This window comes from Chenopodium album, chromosome 4 (assembly GCF_948465745.1).
Source record: "Chenopodium album chromosome 4, dcCheAlbu1.1, whole genome shotgun sequence".
NCBI classification, from domain to species: domain Eukaryota; kingdom Viridiplantae; phylum Streptophyta; class Magnoliopsida; order Caryophyllales; family Amaranthaceae; genus Chenopodium; species Chenopodium album.
In genome coordinates this window covers 75,499,182-75,520,157 of record NC_137837.1, presented here as the reverse complement: position 1 = coordinate 75,520,157, position 20,976 = coordinate 75,499,182, and the positions used below count along the sequence as shown (strand labels likewise).

The 20,976-nt window shown below is 34.8% G+C and overlaps 3 protein-coding genes across 3 annotated transcripts; all 3 read left to right on the top strand.

Moving 5' to 3' along the window:
• Positions 1-6,498: 6,498 nt before the first annotated feature.
• Positions 6,499-8,691, top strand: LOC145629353 (polyubiquitin). The gene is made up of 2 exons (XM_081681930.1): positions 6,499-6,594; positions 7,103-8,691. The coding sequence occupies exon 2, from the start codon at positions 7,103-7,105 to the stop codon at positions 8,474-8,476; it is 1,374 nt and encodes a 457-aa protein (XP_081538056.1). The 5' UTR covers positions 6,499-6,594; the 3' UTR covers positions 8,477-8,691.
• Positions 8,692-15,912: 7,221 nt separating this feature from the next.
• On the top strand, positions 15,913-16,986 carry LOC145627297 (protein NDR1-like). Its single transcript, XM_081679691.1, has one exon. The coding sequence runs from the start codon at positions 16,220-16,222 to the stop codon at positions 16,871-16,873; it is 654 nt and encodes a 217-aa protein (XP_081535817.1). The 5' UTR covers positions 15,913-16,219; the 3' UTR covers positions 16,874-16,986.
• Positions 16,987-19,474: 2,488 nt separating this feature from the next.
• Positions 19,475-20,784, top strand: LOC145628171 (uncharacterized). The gene is made up of 2 exons (XM_081680481.1): positions 19,475-19,976; positions 20,711-20,784. The coding sequence occupies exons 1-2, from the start codon at positions 19,475-19,477 to the stop codon at positions 20,782-20,784; spliced, it is 576 nt and encodes a 191-aa protein (XP_081536607.1).
• The last annotated feature ends 192 nt before the right edge of the window (positions 20,785-20,976 follow it).

Sequence of the window (20,976 nt, the reverse complement as noted above, 5' to 3'; positions counted from 1 at the left end):
AGATTTCTGTTTTTTTGAAAATAAAAAACCAAAAACAAGAAACAAGAAAAAGGTGTTTCCACTTTTCTGTTGTCAGTTTTCAAAATTATGATTTTAATAAGTTTGTCGAATTTTTGTTTTATTATATGACATAAATCATATGAGTTTAAAAATAAAAAAACAAAAAACTACAGCGATCCCAAACTAACTCTTAAGTTTTTTTGGTTGAATAGGTCCTCTAAGGTACACTGTGGTTGAAGAAAAGAGAGTCAAACACTTAATAAAGATAAGGGGCTAAACTTCCTATTGTTATATGGTTTTGAAATGGGCCTTTCTTTGGACTTATGGAGCTGGCCAATAATGAGTCACCCTTCAAAAATTTCAGGATAACAATTAGCTCTTGGGTTGAGCTTAGCTATTCTCAAAGTGCTTGTATCAATAATCATATAACTAATCTATAAAGCTAAACTTTTAGCCAGTTCACGAGGCATCGACACTTGGCGTTTCAACTTTTCGCCAAGTGTCGCGCCAGCTTATATGGATTTAAATAGATGATTAAAAAGTTAATTTAAAATTCTATTTAGATATATAATTTTATGATAAAATTGTTAGTTTAGAGTTTTATTTTCAATAAAATACCAATATTTTAGAGGTACAAATTGAATTATAATTTTGTTAAATTTTTTTTGATAAAATATAGCAAATCGTCACATCAATTCCTAACTAATTTTGTATCAATGATATATTTAAAATTTTGACATATAGATTAAAAATTTATCTTCAATAAACAACCCGTGCATCGCACGGGATACAAAACTAGTCAGTCAATCAATCAATAACTATATACTAAAAGACACACCAGCAATGACACGTGTCATCTCCTGGTGTGTCCTTAGTTTTTTATTTCTTTTTATTTTTTAAGAAACAAATCTTATACAAATATAGCTCTCTAAATTTATACAATATAATTACTTAAAATAAAAAAAATTTTTGACATATCTTTAACACAAAATATTTTTATAGCTATAAAAAAGGCATTATTAACATAAGTTTGATAACTTTTTATACATTTTATACCTGTAATCCCTTATTTTGATCAAAATTTGTCAACTATATTTTTAGATTTTATTTTATTTGATTATAAATTATAACAATAGTTTAAAAATGATTATTAAAAATTTCCATATAAGGCACGGGAACTAACCTAGTTTTTACATAAGGCACAATCCAATACCATTTACAACCATTTTTATTGATTTTTTTTTGGAATAAGAGGAGTAGAAGGCAAACAACTAAATTAATGGGCCCAACAATATAATGTTAATTCGTGGAAGATTAGGGAAGTTACCAAACAATACTCCTTTCTTCATCAAAGCTTTATTCTTTTCCTATTTTGGACCTTTCCTTTTCATAATAGAAAAATAAGGAAAAGTAGAGATATGGATAAGCATATAAGCTTAGAAAATCTATATCTAATCCCACAAATTTTTTTTAATGGATGGCTAATAATTATCTATTTTATTTTAATTTTTTAATCCTCGAAAGTCACGGCAACGGCATTATTATTATTGGGTCCCACGGGCCACCTATCAACTTGCAAACTATCGTCACACCTACTGTTTGATTAGACGGCCCAACTAACGGCAACCTATAGTATGACCAATAATCATATACTACGTACTAGTATACTACCAATACCAATTCAACTAAACAAGCAACTCTTTAATCACCGTCAGATCCTCCAACCTCATGATCTCCGTTTGATCGAAATATCTTGGAACTGAAATTCTTTTGTAGTGCTTGATTGATAGATACGTTAGACCTTAATATTGTCATCACCTAGATTGACACATTTGTGGAGGTATAACTTGATTATTAATATATTTAATTGTCGTACATTTGTACAAAGTACATTTTAAGTGTTTTTACTACTTATATTTATACTACATTCGTTACATATTATTTGCAACGATTAGGCATTTTTACTCTATATTTTATGTCAAACCGTTGCAAATAATAAAAAGAAGGGTAATTATGTAAAATATTACTCTCTCCATCCCTAAATTACATTACTCCTTTATATTTTGGATATTACAAAATTACATTCCACCTTTTTATTTTAAGTAAGTTTTTTTTTCTATATATTCCAAATACGCTCTCTTTTTCAGTTGTACTTTTAATGTATAATTAATGTATTTACATTCCACTTTTATTGTTTGGTTGACCAATGTACTTTTTCTGCCTTTAATTTTTCAGAATCCTTGTGCCAGATTACAATGAATATGATTGGTTAAAAAATTTCAATTAGGAGCATGTAATTGGTCCTTTTTTTTTTTTTTTGCAAAGGATTGATGACACGTCATGAGCAATCACTAATCTATCTTTGTTTTATGGAAAATTTGTCAAGAATAAGCCAACCTTTGTCCGGTTTGCTCAAAATAAGCCAACCTTTCAATTAACCCAAAATAATCCAACCTTTATAGGGTATCTACTTTAAATGAGTCAAGTGACCTGCAACCGGTTATTAACTGGTTATTAATGTTAATTGTGACACGTGTCAGAATGTGGTTTGTCATTTTTCTAATAATAATTAATTAGGAATTATTATATGCTTAATTATTAAAAAAATCTATTAATTACAAAAAAAAACCCAACCCAACCCCCCCTCACCCTCCCTTGCCAGCTCACCCCCTCCCCTGCGAGGCCGCCGGTGGCCGGCGACCACAAAATTCCCCGGCGCCGACACCGACGACCTCTCCCCCCACCCACGATGCTCCCACCCAACCCCTTCCCCTTTCCCCACTCTTTTCCCCACCCCACCCCGACACGGCACCACTCCCCTTCACCCCTTGCCGGAAACGCCCCCCTCCCCGTCTCCCTGCCGAAGTCGACCCCTCCCTCCCCTTCCCTACCGTCAGTCCACCCCCCAAACCCTTAAACCCACCCTAACGAAATCCTAACAAAATCAAAATCGGGGTTTAAGTGTTTTGGGGTGTCGATTGATGGTGGGGAAGGAAGGGGAGGGAGGGTCGACTCCGACAGGGGGTCGGGGTGGGAAAGGGGAACGGGAAGAAGTGGGGGTTGGGTGGGGGGCATCGTGGGCGGCGGTCTGGCAGGGGAGGGGGGTTGGGTTTTTTTTTTTTTTTTTTTTTTTTTAAATTTATAATTATTAGATTTTTTTTATAATTAATCATATGATAATTCCTAATTAACTATTATTAGAAAAATGACGAATCACATTCTGACACGTGTCACAATTAACATTAATAACCGGTTACAACAAGTTTTGACTCATTTAAAGTGGACACCCTATAAAGGTTGGATTATTCTGAGTTAATCGAAAGGTTGACTTATTTTAAGCGAACCGGGCAAAGGTTGGCTTATTCTTGACAAATTTTCCTTGTTTTATTCAAAAACATTATTTAATGTTTTGTACTTCCCATTGCATTATCTAATTATTGTTATTTGTCTTATTTTTTCCTCCTTAATTCCCGTTAATTTAGAGACGGAGGGAGTACAGAGTAGATAAGTATTAATAGAAATTTTCGTATTGGAACATGTAATTATTTATACTTAAGGTCAAAGTCAAGCAAACACATTAACTAATACGTCAAGTTTTTTTTTTTTTTTTTTTTTTTTTTTTTTTTTTCAAGTCATTATTCTACTCCATACTCGCTAGGGGTGAGCATGGGACGGGTACCCGTACCGTTAGTACTAACGGTTCGGGTACCCGATAACCAAAATCACTAAAAGTGATACCCATAACCGGAACCGATAAGTTCGGGTACCCGGACTTCGGGTATCCGGAATTTCGGATCGGTTATCGGGTACCCAATAAGATATCCAATAATTATGATTAAACTTGATTATGTAGTTATTATGATATAATTTACAACTAATTAACAACAATACCATATGATCTTGACCAAATTATTAATAATATTACTAATCATTGATATTATAAAGTGATTATGAAGTAAAGTAAAAGTTTAGATTTATATTAATAGATTTAAGTAGGGAAAAAAAGCAAAAAAAAATGCTTATCGGATCGGATCGGGTAACCGTTAATTTTATAATGATACCCATAACCATACCCGATAACAAATTATCGGAACGGGTACCCGAACCGTTATGGTTATCGGATCGGGTACCCTAATTTTCGGAACGGTTACGGATCGGTTTTTCGGGTTTTCGGTTTTTCGGGTACTTTTGCTCAGCCCTAATACTCGCTACATTTGAAATGCGAATATATAAAAATTTGATATTAAGAACAATTTTATTATGGATAATGCTATACATAGCCCTTAGGGCGATGTATAAGCATTAAAAATAGGTTTGAAAATGGTATAAAATTAGGAATTCGTGACAAAAACACGCGTAAATCAGTGTAATTAGTGTGATTTTGTCCTGATTTTCTAAATTAAAACAATTTTCAAGAGGTTTTTTTTTTCCTTTTATGTAACTCTAAAAGCTATGTATATAATTTTCCTTTACTTATATCTCCGTTCTTAAATAATGTACTCGTTTTTCAAATTTTATGATTATTAAGGAAAATAGAAGGAATATGAGAATATTGTAGGGTAAATATAAAATGTATGAAGTAGAAAATTAAAATAAAACACTTATGGAGTACTCTATCCATTTTAATATGATAGTCCCATATGAAATCAAACAATAAAAGAAGAAAAGGAGAATATTTGGAATGTATTATTAAAGTAAAAAAAAAAAAAAAAATCATAAATAGTTTCGCCTTATTTTATTGGAAAAATGGAATCTAAAAATCCAACCTTTGGCCGGTCTGACAATAAAAATCCAACCTTCGTTTAATCTCACAAAAATCCAACCTTTGCCCCCTACCTTCTTTGACAGATCCATTTGACCTTGAACCTGTTAAACAGGTTAAAAAAAAAAAAATTTCCTTTTTTTTCTTTCTCCTTCCTCCTTCCTCCTTCCTTTCTCTTTCCTTCCCCTCCATCTTTTCCGATCACCGACCCAAAACCACCCAACCACGACCACCCAACCCCCTCCCCTTCACAAACCGACCACCTAACCCCCTCCCCTTAAAAAACCGACCACCCTATTTTTTTTTCCTTTTTTTTCTTTCTCCTTCCTCCTTCCTTTCTCTTTCCTTCCCCTCCATGTTTTCCGGTCACCGACCCAAAACCACACAACCACGACCACCCAACCCCCTCCCCTTCAAAAACCGACCACCCAACCCCCTCCCCTTCAAAAACCGACCACCCTAACCCCCTCCCCTTCAAAATCCGACCACCCTACCCCCTCCCCTTCAAAAACCGACCACTCTAACGTGGTAGTGGTGGCAGGGTACGGTGGGGATGGGGGTTCTCTGTTTTTTTTTTTTTTTTTTTTTTTTTTTTTTTTTTTCTTTTAATTTTTTTTTTAAATAATTAAAAAAATAATTAACCAATTAATAGCTGACACGTGGCATGTAACTTACAAAAATCGGTCATCAACAGGTAATGGATCTGTCAAAGAAGGTAGGGGGCAAAGGTTGGATTTTTGTGAGATTAAACGAAGGTTGGATTTTTATTGTCAGACCGGCCAAAGGTTGGATTTTTATATTCCATTTTTCCTATTTTATTTTATTTTTTTAGGAAGCATTAGCATAATTGCATAAATCGAGGGGTAATTTCTATATTACGTATTTAGGGCCTGTTCTCTTACGTTGAAATTCAGTTCAGTTCAGCTCCGCTCCTAATTTCCTTCTCTTATAAAATATTCATTTCATTTCAGTTCAGCTCAATTCAGTTTAGTTCAGTTCAGTTCAGTTCAGCTGAGTTCAGTCAACGAGAACAGACCCTTGGAGTCATGTCATTAATTCACTATCAATTGATCTAACCAATCAGAATTTAATATGTACTCCGTATAAAATAAGAAATAAAAAATAAATTAAAAGTGAAATACATTCAATATGGGCAAGTTTTTTAAAACGCCCAAAATTGTATATGAGACTAAGGGCCTGTTCATATTTACTTATTTTCAGTTCAGTTCAGTTCAATTAAGTTCAGCTCCAATCAGTTCAGTTCAGTTCAGCTCTTAATTTCCCTCTCTCATAAAATATTCATTTCAGCTTAGTTCAATTCAGTTCAGTTCAGCTTTTAATTTCCCTCTCTCATAAAATATTCATTTCAGCTTAGTTCAATTCAGTTCAGTTCAGTTCAGCTCCAATCAGTTCAGTTCAGCTCAGTTTAGTAAATATGAAATGAGTTTAAAAAACGGAAGGTGTACAATCTAAAGCGTGTTATTGTTAAACAAGGGCCCACCAAGACCTCAGTCTAATTACCATAAGTCGGCATGTACAGGATCAAAACCCAATTTGTCAAGTGGTAGGAAACGTGAGAATCTCCGTTAATTGTTGAACCGCCTTTTAAAGAAAACAAAAAGTAGTGCAGCCGTGAGGGCTAGGTCAAGACACGTCATTACCCTAACACGTGGCATCTTATGATTGGGACTATTGAGGTGTATTTTCTTGATTAAGTCGGTCTCCTAATTCTTTAAATAGGCCTTCCTCTTCTCATAATCTTTCATCCTACAATTTCTTCTTCATTCAATCATCAATTCAATTTCTCTCTTCGATTCTCAACCTTTTTCAAGGTATTTTCCTTTATTTTCTCCTCTTTCGTTCTTTTTTATTGATCTGATTTTGTGGATTTTGCATTCAATTTGAGTTTTTGTTTAAAATATTTCAATCAATTGATCAATCGGTGATAATTCTCACGTTTTTCGATCAATTTCTTCAATCGAATCCAAATTTGTGGTTTAATTTATCGTTGTAAAAAATTATACAAATTAGGTTTTTAGATGTCGCGTAATTTTGAAATTAAAGTTTTCAATTTGCGATTAATTTTCATGTTGTCCGATTAGATCTGTGTTTTGTTGATAAATTTCTGATCGCTTTCGGTTTACGACTAGGCTTGTTTCTGCTCGATTAGATCTGAAATTGTGAATCAATTAATTTCTTCAATTAGGGATTAAGATCTGGTTGTAAATCATCTATAATTCTGCAATTAGGGATTGAGATCTGTCATAATTACTTGTAATTTTTGGTATTAATTTGGTTGAATAATTACTGATCTTTCTGAATTAATTTTTGATTATATAGATGCAAATCTTCGTTAAGACCCTTACTGGAAAGACCATCACTCTCGAGGTCGAGAGTTCCGACACCATTGACAATGTCAAGACTAAGATCCAAGACAAGGAAGGGATTCCCCCAGACCAGCAAAGGCTGATCTTCGCCGGAAAACAGCTAGAGGACGGCCGAACCCTAGCTGACTACAACATTCAAAAGGAGTCAACTCTTCACCTTGTGCTCCGTCTCAGGGGAGGAATGCAGATCTTTGTCAAAACCCTAACAGGAAAGACAATCACCCTCGAAGTCGAAAGCTCCGACACCATTGACAACGTCAAGGCCAAAATTCAAGACAAGGAAGGAATCCCCCCAGACCAGCAAAGGCTCATCTTTGCCGGAAAGCAGCTCGAGGATGGCCGAACCCTCGCCGACTACAACATCCAGAAGGAGTCCACTCTTCACCTTGTGCTCCGTCTTAGGGGAGGAATGCAAATCTTTGTGAAGACTCTCACAGGGAAGACCATTACCCTTGAAGTCGAGAGCTCCGATACCATTGACAATGTCAAGGCTAAGATTCAAGACAAGGAGGGTATTCCCCCAGACCAGCAGAGGTTGATCTTCGCCGGAAAGCAGCTTGAGGATGGCCGCACTCTTGCCGACTACAACATCCAGAAGGAGTCTACCCTTCACTTGGTGCTCCGTCTTCGTGGTGGTATGCAGATATTCGTCAAGACTCTTACTGGGAAGACCATTACTTTGGAGGTTGAGAGCTCCGACACCATTGACAATGTTAAGACCAAGATTCAGGACAAGGAAGGTATCCCCCCAGACCAGCAGAGGTTGATTTTCGCTGGTAAGCAGCTCGAGGATGGCCGTACTTTGGCTGACTACAACATCCAGAAGGAGTCCACTCTCCATTTGGTGCTCCGTTTGAGGGGAGGAATGCAGATTTTCGTCAAGACCTTGACCGGAAAGACCATCACCCTCGAGGTTGAGAGCTCGGACACCATTGACAATGTCAAGGCGAAGATTCAGGACAAGGAAGGCATCCCCCCAGACCAGCAGAGGTTGATTTTTGCCGGGAAGCAGCTGGAAGATGGAAGGACTCTTGCGGATTACAATATCCAGAAGGAGTCAACCCTTCACTTGGTGCTCCGTTTGAGGGGAGGAATGCAGATTTTTGTGAAGACCTTGACTGGCAAGACCATCACTTTGGAGGTTGAGAGCTCGGACACTATTGATAATGTGAAGGCTAAGATCCAGGACAAGGAGGGGATCCCCCCAGACCAGCAGAGGTTGATCTTTGCTGGTAAGCAGCTTGAGGATGGGCGTACCCTTGCTGATTACAACATTCAGAAGGAGTCTACCCTTCACCTTGTCCTCCGTCTCCGTGGTGGTTTCTAAGCTCATGGTGGTGTCTCTCTGGTCGTTGGCATGAAGTTTGTGTCGTCGATTTGGTTTCTATTCTATGAATTGTGAATGCATTAAGTACTTGTTGGAACAATTTCTATTTTAGTTGTTATGAATTAAGTTCTCTGGTATTGTGTTTCTTCTTAGTGTTTATGAACTCAATGAAGTTCTTATTCTGCTGTGAATAAAATATCTTCTGTTTGTGTCTACATTCTCTTGTTGCTATTTTTAATTGTTATCCTCTGGTTTCTTTATTGCTGCAAATGCTTTGTGCCATGTTTAATTGATTACTAAGCGATTTAATTTTTGTTTGGAATGTATTCAATTATTCATGGACCTAACAAATGTGTTGAGCATTTTAGTTGTTGCTGAGTGCTGTTGCTGGGATTAAGTGTGTGTCCTAATGCCATTGTTCATATTTAAGAAGTTTTCTAATCTTTGATTGCATGTCTTTGTCTATTATGCATTAGAATGTTGATGTGAATGTGATTTTTTCTGTGTGTGAAGTTAGTTATTGCCTGCCTTTGGAGAAGCTATCTATGGGCAACTATGATTAAGTGATCTTTCATTCGATATCTATTGACTATAGTTGATGTGTTTGTTTATGATTTTAACACATTTTCTTGTTGTCCGTGTCTTTTGCTAATTTCCAGTCTCCATGAGTTAGCAGCTATTAAGATGAATGTTCCTAGTTGGCTAGTTGTACTGATGTTAGTAGGCATTGATGGTGTGGTCATGACGCTTGATTTCATAAGCGTGTCAATGTTATTTTGCAGTACCAGGCATTTTAGAAGCATCAGCTCCTGAACTTTTGGCAGGGATTGTGGTTTAACTTTTCCCGCATTTGCTAGATTTGAATTTGAATGGGTTATTAGATGTATGAGGTTGGGGTTTGATGGGAAATCTGTTTCACTCTGGTATTATGTTCTGGTTAGTGTTTATGAATTCATGAAGTTCTGTGAATAATATATATCCTGTTTGTGTTTACCTTCTATTTGTTGGCTTGGTTTGTGTCATTGATTATTAATGATATTCATAGGCTTTTACAATGTGTTAGAGTGGTAAACTGGTAATGCTTGCACTTCTTATTATTCAAGTTATTTGTCACTGGATATGGAAATTGGGACTTTTGATTAGCTATTTCATCAGCGTAATTGTCTCATATTTGATGTTAGTTGTTGACAATAGCAGTGATGTTTGAGGTTGAGTAGAATTGTTGCCTACCGTGTGTGGTACACTGGTACTACTGAATGGACATCTTAACGGCTGCTGGATTCTTTGGGCTGTTGCTTCCAGATTTTCATCACCATTAATTGAACTTGGGGATGTAGGCAAAGATGATTGAGTTTTGTGTTATGTATCACTTGAGTGAAATTTGTGTTTGACTAGTGATGAGTTAGATTAGGGTTTTGTGAAATTGTCAGCACTTGGAACACCCTAAAAGTTTCAATTGTGAATCATACATTCATACGTTAAAGATAACATTTTGCTGTTTCTGTTACCCTGTTTTTATTCCCTTAGGCATACACTGCTGAAGGTTGGGACTTGAGAGCTATGAAAATTAATCAAACTGGAAAGTGAGTAAGTCTGTGCCCTAATGTCATTGGTCCTAAGTTCTAAATTAGCATTCTTTGGAACTAGTAGAAGACTGTAGAGTGTAGACTGTCATTCTTATTTAAGGCTATGTTAAGCTTAGTAGTTTAATCTTTGATCTGCAAAGGTTGCTTGCATGTTCCTTCTTGAGTATTATGCATTTTAGTATGGTACATCTCGCGGGCCTGTTGGACTTATTATAATGTCTTGAGATGTGAAAGTGGATGTGGTATTGCTGATTGTGTAAAAGTAGTTATTGCCTGTCTTTGGAGATACTACTGATGGCAACTATTTATGGATGGTATGAAGTGTTATGTGCATATATTAAGTTCGATTATCATTTTCTGAATGAATTATTTTTTGAACTTCTCTAGGTTATATCAGTGTGGCATTGTGATATGATAATTTTAGCGTTGGGAAAAAAACTATTTTTCATTTGATATCTATACTTGATTTTTCTTTCTCTTGTTCTTGTTGTCTTTGTGTCATTGCAAATTGGTAGTCTCCATGCAGCAAAGATGAATTTTTCTAGTTTTACTAATGTTAGTTGGCAGTGTTGATGTGGGCATGACTGTTAATCTTGTAAGTGTGTCAATCCTGGAGATGCTTTTATTGTGTGTGTGTGTGTTTTGGCGTGCTTGGTACTTTGAAGCATGTACTCCTGGGGACTGTGGTTTAATTTTCATTGGCAGTGTTGTTGAAATTGAGATGATGTTATCTTGCATTACTAGACATTTAAGGAGCATAATGTGAGTCATGACAATAAGCTCCTACGAGTCATGACAATAAGCTCCTACACTTTTGGGCCTTTGGCTGTTTGGTAGGGACTGTGGTTTATTTATTTCTCTCATATGCTAGATTTGAATTTGAATAGGTTATTAGAGCATAGCCAATGGATGCCCAAGCTAATGGTGGTCATCATATTTTTTATTACTTTCTCTCTCTTCCACCTCATTTATGCCCAACTCACATGCCCATACACTCACATTGGTTGCCCTCCAAATTTGTGGGTATTGATTCTCCTTTCCTTCCATTCCCACGTGATTCTTCATCAATTGAAAAAAAAAAAAAAAACTAAACCTCCTCTCTTTGTTGGACAAGTGGCGAAATACCACTAAGTGCCCACACTCAACAAATGGTCGTGGCCATGACCTGGTCATGAACCATTTCTCACCAAAAGTACAAATTTTTCATTTTTTAAGCTTTTTTTATTTTTCTCTCTCTTCATGCCCACCCAAAATGGGCAACCATTGGCTATACTCTTAGATGTTTGAGGTTCGGCTTCTCAATGATTGATGGGAATTCCGAGGACTTATTTTAATTAATAGTGGAAGAAGTACTGGCAGAAAATTAGTTTTGGTGGTGATTATGGATTTCTGCTGAAGACTGCTAAATTGGTTATGTTTCCCGGAGTGTACTTTGTTGTTGAGTTTGAGATAAATGGATAGACTACTGGACTTTTAAGCTTTGAGGATCTAGGCTGTTGCCTCCATTGTTTTTAAAGAGATGATGAATAGGCTTTTGAATGGAAGGAGTTATTCAATATACAACGAAATTGTTGGCATAATTAGTGATGCTGAGTGGTCATAGAGAATTAAGGCTTTAACCCATATATGCCTAGCTGAATTATTGATTTTGCTGTTGATTAGTGTGGCAATAGAAAGGATTTTAATTTATTACAGTTGAACCTGAATTAATTCAGATGAAGTTGTTTGATTCCCGTCCTCCTGTTTGTCTTTTGGGTGTTCAGTTGAAGCTTGTGTGCTTTGAATGTTAGTTGACGGGTTTGCTGTCTGCTAATCTTTGTTGATTTTGTGATCAGTTGCATAATATGCTCAGTCTGATAATGTTATTGACCCTGTTCACTTGCTCAGATTTGGAAAGTGGTTATTTTTTAGCTGTTTTTTTTTTTGGGGGGTTCTTAAGACGAATTCTCTTGGCCACGGCCTTGAAACAAAGACATTAACTGTGGCTTTTTTTTCTTCTGTTTTATACCCCGTAGTATTTTTCTCTCTGTTGTTATCTAGATCATGTGATTAATTGTAGGAAATTTTTTATAACTCATTTCATTTTTGTTACTCTGTTCCATGCATAGGGTTTTCCTTGTACTCATTGGGTGTAGTCTATATGGTATGCTTTGCAATCACTTAGAAGCAAGTTTGACCAGTGTTCATTATGTTTTGATATTTCTTTATGTAATTTGATCTGTTTGACAAAACCCTTTCTGATCCGTGGGTATATTAAGTTCCAATGAATTAAAAGATTTTATTTTACTACGTATTTTATTTTTTGTTATTGTTGATAAATTTTGAGGTCTGATTTACTCCCTTTGTCCGCAAAAAGAAACAATACTTTCATCTAGGAGTTTTAAGGCTACTGAAAGCAGTTTGTTTGTGTGGTATTTAGTTGAGTTGCTGACCATCTGTGGGTCGTCTGGTATCAGCCTGTACGTTTAACAGGTTGAGCTTTCTTTAACTGGAAGTCTGGAAGGGTCCATTTATTCTAATGCTTCTTTGGACTTCTTAGATTTGTTCCTCATCCTTAGGTTGGTGGTGATGAACATCTAATTGATGAGCTCTTTTGACTGTCTAGTCTAAGTACTGTGCTTGACAGCAAGGATGATGTATATTCTACTTTCCTAGATGTAAACGTGGGTTGATGTTTGCCTCTGCATTGTTGTCTTTGCATGTATGTCAATGATATAATTTTGCTGGATATGGATTGCTGTTATTCAGGGGTTCAGTATGGTTTGTTTTTTTGGTTGGTACTTAATGTGTAATAAATATTCAGAATTGTGTGAGGCTTGACTATTCAACCACGGAGTGAAAACTAACTAGACCTGCGTAATTATTTCTAGAATGCAGGTAATACTGGTTGGTAATGTTAGATCATCCTGTGTTGGATTTGTGAACAAGAATTAGATGTTTTGTTGAGTGTGTTATTGTTGCTGTTGTATGCTTCTCTTTGGTAACTGTGTATCATGTCATAAATCTGAGTTTTTTTTACACACTATAGCTAGCTTGGTGTTCATTGATGTGTGTTGGTAATTTTCTTGCATGATATACTAGCTGTTTCACTGTTTGACAGTAACATATCTTGATCTGGGAGTGTATTTAGTGCCTGGGATAGAGAGTTTTTGGTCATTGATCAACCTTTGCTGCACCTTCATGGTAACCCCATCATTGGAGAACTTCCCTGTACTCTATGATTTTATCTGTTGAAGCAGAGTTTTATCATTGAATGTGCATGTTTCAACTGGATCCAGAACTACTGGGGGTGTTGTCTTTGTTCCTCAAGTTAATTCTTGATAACTTTCTCCAATACATCATATATGTATGGTTTACTGTATTATTATTGGACTGTTCTGAGGGTTTTTATGTCTTCGTATTGTTGCTCTGTGTCATACTGTCATGCGTGGGTTTATTGTTGAGAGCAGTTGGGGAAGCCATCTTTTTATTATATCTAATCTGTTGATAGTGTGAGACTGAGCCTGCTTGATCTTCAAGACTTAGATATCTAAGATTTGGCTGGTTTTAATGTAACGAATAATTTGCAGAAACTTAGGCGAAACTTAGGTGATACGTGGGAATAATTTGCAGAAATTTGCAAGTCCTGCTGCTGTGTACTGATGCTTACAGACATCTGCTGGGTTGGGTTGGGTAAATTACTCCTGGTTAGATAGGCTACGGTTTCCCGTTCCCAGAGGCCAGTTTGCTTGGCTTAAACTAGCAATCGTCACGTCTACTAATGTTCTTAAATATAGAACAACGTTCTTAAATATAGAACTACCATGTGTAAATTCTGAGTTTGCTAATATACTCAAATAAGAGTTGTGAGGGCTACCATAGGATGCGTAACCCAATTCTCAAAACAAGCATAGCCCCACACGGCTAAGTGGTTTCTAGGTTCTATAATCTTAGTCTTGTTTCTGGTTATGTTCTTAGAAACCTACACGAAATCGGCTAATTCATAGAATGCCACGTGCAGTTTAGCTTTTCATTCTTTCCTGTTGATATGATTAATGATTAACCCAAAATAGAAAGTATGAAGAAAGTACCCATTTTATATTGAGTTTTATTTCATTTTTACATAGAAAATCACCTCCACTTATTTTATAAGAGTACTTATTGATAATGTATTTTTGTACTACCTCCGTTACAGGTTATGTGCAACGTTTTGACATAAAGCAGAGAGGGAAAATGTCTAATATAACCTGTAACGGAGGTAGTACTATTTTTTCATAGCATAAAAAATTATCTCCATTTTTTTTTTTGGTAATGTGCTTTTTATATAGGAGGATAAATCCCAAGTAAAGCTTGGTATAGTTAGTTGGGAATTCACTTTGACGTTGTAAGGTTGGATTCAGTTGTAAATACTTTGAGGTGAGAGTATTTGATTAAATAATTATGAGTCATGCACATGAAAGAAAGGAAAGCTAATAAGGGGACTTTTACTTATTAACTTGGCAACATTAAAACCCTCTAATTCTACTTTCAGAATCAGAAATAATAAGCTTTGAAATCTTTGTTGATTAGTATTGTGACTAATATTTTTGTGTTTGATTAAATTGCTTAGGCTAAGGGTGTTACAAGTCAATTAAACAAGTAATAGAGCAATTTGTATCTCGGTTTAGAGAAGTGTTCTTTCGTCCTGTAGTCTGACCGGTGGTGTGCCTGGCAGGGCGGGTCTTTGCCTAGTAGGGCGTGAGAGCGAAGAAAAATTAAGCGTTGTCACCGCTCAGCAGGGAGTGAGAGCACCCAAATTTTTCTGGGTTGCTTGGTTTCTCTCGCTCGACAGGGCGTGGGGGGCAATTTTGACGGTTATTTTCCAGTTTTGCTTGGTTTATTGCTCTTGATATGAATATGATAGTTCATATTGATGAAAGAAACTTCAAGAAATCAGTTTATTCTCATTTTCATGAAACCTTTTGCAAGTTATTGTTCATCATCACAAATCACAAAATCTTATTTACATTGTATTGTAATCATCCTATTTGTGATTGCAATTGTTTTTCGTTGTATAACCTGAGTAAATTTCTGTGATATCCGATTGTAGTATAGGGCCAGAATTATAATTTAGTACCGGTTGTAGTATAGGGCCAGAATTATAATTTTGGGAACATGATCCCGTTCACGCCTCAAAGATTTTTTCCCGCTAATTTCATTTGCAATTTCTTTGTGACCCTTGGAAACACAAAATCCCCAACAATCTTCAATTTTCATACTGTGTACATTACTTGATAATACACCATTACAATATTTTAATAAGATTGCTTTATTTTAAAATAATTGTCTCTTTTAACTTAGTACTCGTATTTTCATTTGAGACAATCTTAATAAGCGAAAAGAATATACCTTTCATCATCATTGATAAGGAGTGTACATTGTTACATACAAACATTGATACCACCACTAGGAAGTGTAGGACATACCTTCCGATTGTATATACTTAAGTGAGAATTCTAATTATTTTTTATTTTATTTATTTATTTATTTATTTTACAAGTCATGCACTTGTGAGTAGTAAAAGCGAAGTGAACTTCTACTCAAATGTAAACCGAAGTATTCACTTAGCAAGATTCCTATACTGATAAAATCCAAAATAATAATCTTTAAAATCTTTTTAACTTTCTAGGTTCATTACTTGATCATTCACTATTACACTATTTTACAAAAATTGTCATCTTTTAATTAATGAGACAATCTTAATGAATCGAATAGACTATACCGTTCAATCTTTCATCATCATTAATAAATGGAGTACTTTTGTTACATACAAACATTGATACCATTACTAGGGAGTGTAGGACATACTAGTCAAATTTAATATCCAAAAAGGCATAATTTTTTATGGCCCCCCAAATGGGTTTATATGATCCACAATTCCACACACAAACATAGGCTCCATCAAACTAAAAAAATTGCTAAATTAAACCGCGTTAATATTTTACATTCAAAGTCTCATTCTTCGTTGACTCATTGTAATTTACACGAACTCACCAATCAAAATTATATACTACAATACCACTCTATTCACTCTCACACTTTCTTCTCTTCAAATACCACTTCTTTCTCTTAATCTTACCGGAAAACCACTCAAAAACCCTCCGCAAAACCGCTTTTGAAAGGCGAAAACCACCCTTAAATGGCAGCCGAAGAAGGCAGCTGTTGCAGATGTTGTTGCAGTTTCATATTCACCCTTGGATTAACAGCTTTATTTATGTGGCTAAATCTTAAGCCTTCAAACCCAGTCTACTCCATTGAAAACTTTGACGTTTTTGCCCTCAACAAAACTGCCAATAATTCCATTTACTACAAAAACAACCACACAATCCGTTATGATTTTAAGCTCAATAACAAGGAGAATAAAGATAAGGGTGTTTACTATGATGCCCTTAATCTTACATTTTATTACTTTGATGCCCTTAATCTTAGCTTAGCTAATAAGACCCTTCTTGGAAATGACACTATTACCCCTTTCTACCAAGGGCATGGGAAGAATACTCATCGTATTCGTACCATTGATGCTAGAGGGGTAAAATGGGAAAATGCTACCGCGACAACGTCTTTTTTTAGGGTGGAGCTTAATACAACGGTTCGGTTTAAGATCGTGTTTTGGAAGACTAAACGTCGGCATCGTTTCGGGTTGTTTGCTGATTTGCACGTTGATGAACAAGGGATTTTGATTAAGAGGAAGAAGAAAGGGGTTAAGTTTAGGTCAGGAGCTAGGAATAGTAAGTGTTGCAACTTTCATTTCTTGGGTATTTTGGGAATTTTGACTTTTATTCTTTTGTGGTAGATTATTAATTCGATGGTATTCATCAATTATTGTTTTTGTTTTATTGTAGTTTTATTTTTCCTAGCTCAATGGTGTACTTAAGTAACTTGGTTTTACAAGTATTATTTGTTACAGAGCATTTTTGGTGTGTCACGAAATGATATGACGTTAGAAGTCGCAAATTTTAAGATGCATCATGGTGCACTAGGTGCACCACGCCTATACTTTTGAATAATCAGTAAAAAAATCTAAACAATTGAAAATTTTGAACATGTAGTAAAAACATCTGAAAATCGTAAATTTTGAACATTTAGTTAAAAAATCTGAACATCACAATTTTGAACATTTAGTAAAAGAAATACGAACAATCAAGAATTTTGAACATTTAGTTAAAAAATCTGAACATCACAATTTTGAACATTTAGTAAAAAAAATCTGAACAATCGCAATGCACCACGCCTATAATTTTGAACTTTTAGTAAAAAATATGAACAATAAAATATTTTGAACATTTAGTAAAAAAATCTGAACAATCGCAACTTTTGAATTATTACGAGTCAGACAAATTTTGAATTGACTCGTAATAATTCAATAGTTTTGTAATATAAACTGAACATTTAATGTATACAAAATGAACATTTCTTGATAAAATATGAACATTCAAATTGCATGTGTATGTTCAATTTTTGTGATGTGTTCATATTCTTTTTACTAAATGTTTATTTTTTGTAAAATGTTCAATTTTTTTTACTAAATGTTCAAAAGTATAGTCGTGGTGCACCTATTTCTAGGTGCACCATGGTGCACATAATACTAATTGGTTAGAAGTGATAAAAATATTGGGCTGGATTAGGCCTTAACATGATATCTCATGTCCAAACCCGCAATAAAGTAGTGGGCTTGTCGGGTTAAAATGGATTTTTGGGCTATTTTGGGCTGAATTTGGGCTTGTAATTAAAATGCATTTTTGAGCTTGTTTAAACTCGTCATATTTTTGGGTTGGATCCGACCAAGCTAGCGGGCCAGACCGATGATGATCACCTCTATATATTTGAGCAGAGTATTACATACAAGTATTAATCAAGTTAGACTTGGATGTACTTTGTTAGAAAAATATTACAAAAAGTTGAATTATCCTAATTACGTTCTTGCATAATGAGGATCCCTTATCTATTCCTCTAAAAAAGTTGAATGTTATTGGAAATAAAATTCCTAATTCTTCTCGCTTCCTCCTTTTCAAGGATCTAACATGAAGTAAAAGATTTGCAAGATTTGAAGTTGGCCCAAAATCTTACAAATTTTGCCAAAGTTGGCCCAAAAAATTACAAAGAAGGCCTAAACACTTAACCATTTCATAGCAGTCCTTAGAAGATTTTAGAATTAAAAGTCTACATTAATTAGTCTAGTTTACATTAGCAAATTCAATTCTACAATTTCTTTGAAGAATCGTTGTTGCAAAAATGTAATTCACTTCGATTGTAATGAAGGTAATTTCTATCTATTGCACATTATAGTTTGTGTTTTCTTGCCTTTGAGTTGAGTAATTATTATGTGACTTAATTCTCCTATTGTGTTTGTAATTAATCTTCATAATTATAGGCTGTTTGGTGATTGGTGCGTGACCTTTATTATGAGTTGGTACTACGGAGTATTAAGGGCATACCTTTGCCACACTCTAATCTCCAACAAATATGGTGTTAATTAGTTGTTAGTTCCTTGTTTGAATTTAATAAGCATCAACAATAATCTTTAATTTTTTTTAAAGTGCTCCGTTTATCTTTTTAATATAAGCTTTATACATAAACATTTTATACTCCCTCCGTCCCTTAATACAAAATCTCATTCTCTTTATTATGTGAGTAATAAATGCTACAAAAAAGAGGCTTTGTATTAAGGGACGGAGGGAGTAGTAATGTACGGAGTAACTATTTATTAGAATCGTATATATGTCAATGTATAATTTTCAAATATCAACTTTTTATAATTAATTTTCTATCAATATTAAAGCTATAATAAGCCAAAAACCTGCCTTGACATACTTTAAACATATGTGCCAGGTTAAACAGAAACATTTTGAAAAATTAGCGGAACTAACAAATTAAAATAAGCCCCATCACAATTGACTAGTTCATTATGGGGTGCATGGCAGTCGATCTCAACTTTCTATCCTAGATACTCCAAATTTAATCAATTTGTTTGACGAATGCTCGCATTTCTCCACGTTTATTTGACAAAAATGACAACTAATATGTGCAACACTCAAATATTTATATATGTAATTTATGTATAATCCTAGCATAAAATACTGAATTTATAGTAACTACTCCATTACATCTATTTTTGTAGGAGCTCAATTATTTATTTATTTATTTGTTTATTATATATTATTGCATGGACCTTTTCAAATTGACAAATTCACAAGTTGCACTTTCCTAATCATATACATTGTTATCATATATTGATGTCTCTACGAAACTATAAATACATGATTACACGATAACTAAGACATATATTCACTCACTTTTCTTAGCAAAGAACAATCAAAGTATACTACAATACAAATTCTCATCTAAACTAGAAATTAATCATTTTCTTTCCTTCTTAAACCATCCAAACAATTCAATGTCAAAGGCTAATCACGGTGGTTGTTGTGGCGGTATATTCTCATTAGGTTTAAGTGTCGCGGTCTTACTCTGCCTTCTCCTCCAACCCTCAACCGCTTTACCTGTGAGCTCGATTGAAGATTTTACCATTTATGCCCTTAAGGATGCAACCAATTCTTCTCATAACAACCACACTATCCATTATGACCTTAAGCTCAAAAACTCGGGTTCCAATGGAATTTACTACGATGCCCTTAAGCTCACATTTTATTACAAACCTAATAACCTAACAAATTTCATCATTGGAAATACCACTTTTATCCCTTTCTACCAACGTCGTTTAAGGGATAACCACTTTGTTGGTAACATAGAGACTAGAGGGGTAAATTGGGAAAATGCTACCGCCCCAGTGACACTTAGGGCGGAGCTAGCAACAACAATGAGGTACAAGTTTAGAAGGAATAGATTGTATCAACGGTTAAGTAATGTGGTTGGAGCTGACTTGAAAGTTGATAATGAGGGTAATTTGGTCAATAAGGGAATTCAGCTTACCTCTAGAGCTGGAATGAATATTATTGGCCGTTTTCAGTTCATGGGCATTTTGTTGTGTATTTTGTTTTTCTTTCAATCTTGGTAGACATGATTATTATTGTTTGTCAATTTTTTTATTTCTTGTTTGTTGATTTATTTATTTATTTTTTTTGAAAAATGATGTAAATGGTTATGTACTATGTTTCAAGTGATTAAATTGAATAAACAAAATAAATGATTATTTGATTTATTTCAATGTTGTAAAACGAGAGTGGATAAAAGTGCATTACAAGACTCAACACTTTTATGTACTTTAACGTTAATTTGTTTGTTTGCATCCTTTAATTAAAAATCCCGTTAGGTATGTGTGTGCCAAAATTACATGTAATAGTAATTATTCAATGAAGAAATTATGACAATTTTGTTCAAAACATAAACTCTGGTGAGAATACTGTACACAAAATTTTCTAATAAAGAGTGTATTATCATTGTTCATACTTCAATTCTTCTATTTTCCAATACATACATTGATACATGCATGGAATAAGCTGCCTTTTCATAAGTGTGGAGGAAGTGCATATTTATTTTTAGGTATGCAGTTTGCACGACGCAATAACTAGTGTAAAGGTTGGTGACACAATAAAAAAAATTATAATTTGTAGGTTGCAATAATTAGTGAATGAAATTACATAGGATTAACAACTTCTATCAAATATAATTGCAGGTTATGTTGAGTCGAGTAATCCCTTATTTATCCTCACCCTGCGTGATTTGGCGCTGGTTGATTTCAGCCCATGATCTAATCCACAAATTATGCGTTAGTTATAACATGATAAAATTTTATGACGATGGTTCACATAGTCAAAACTTATGATGTGCCACCGTGTCATACATGCGGCATGTATATGTCACTATGTATAAACAATTTATCATGTCATGCAATTTTTTGTGATGGTTTCAGCCGTAACATATATAGATTGTTAGCATCTT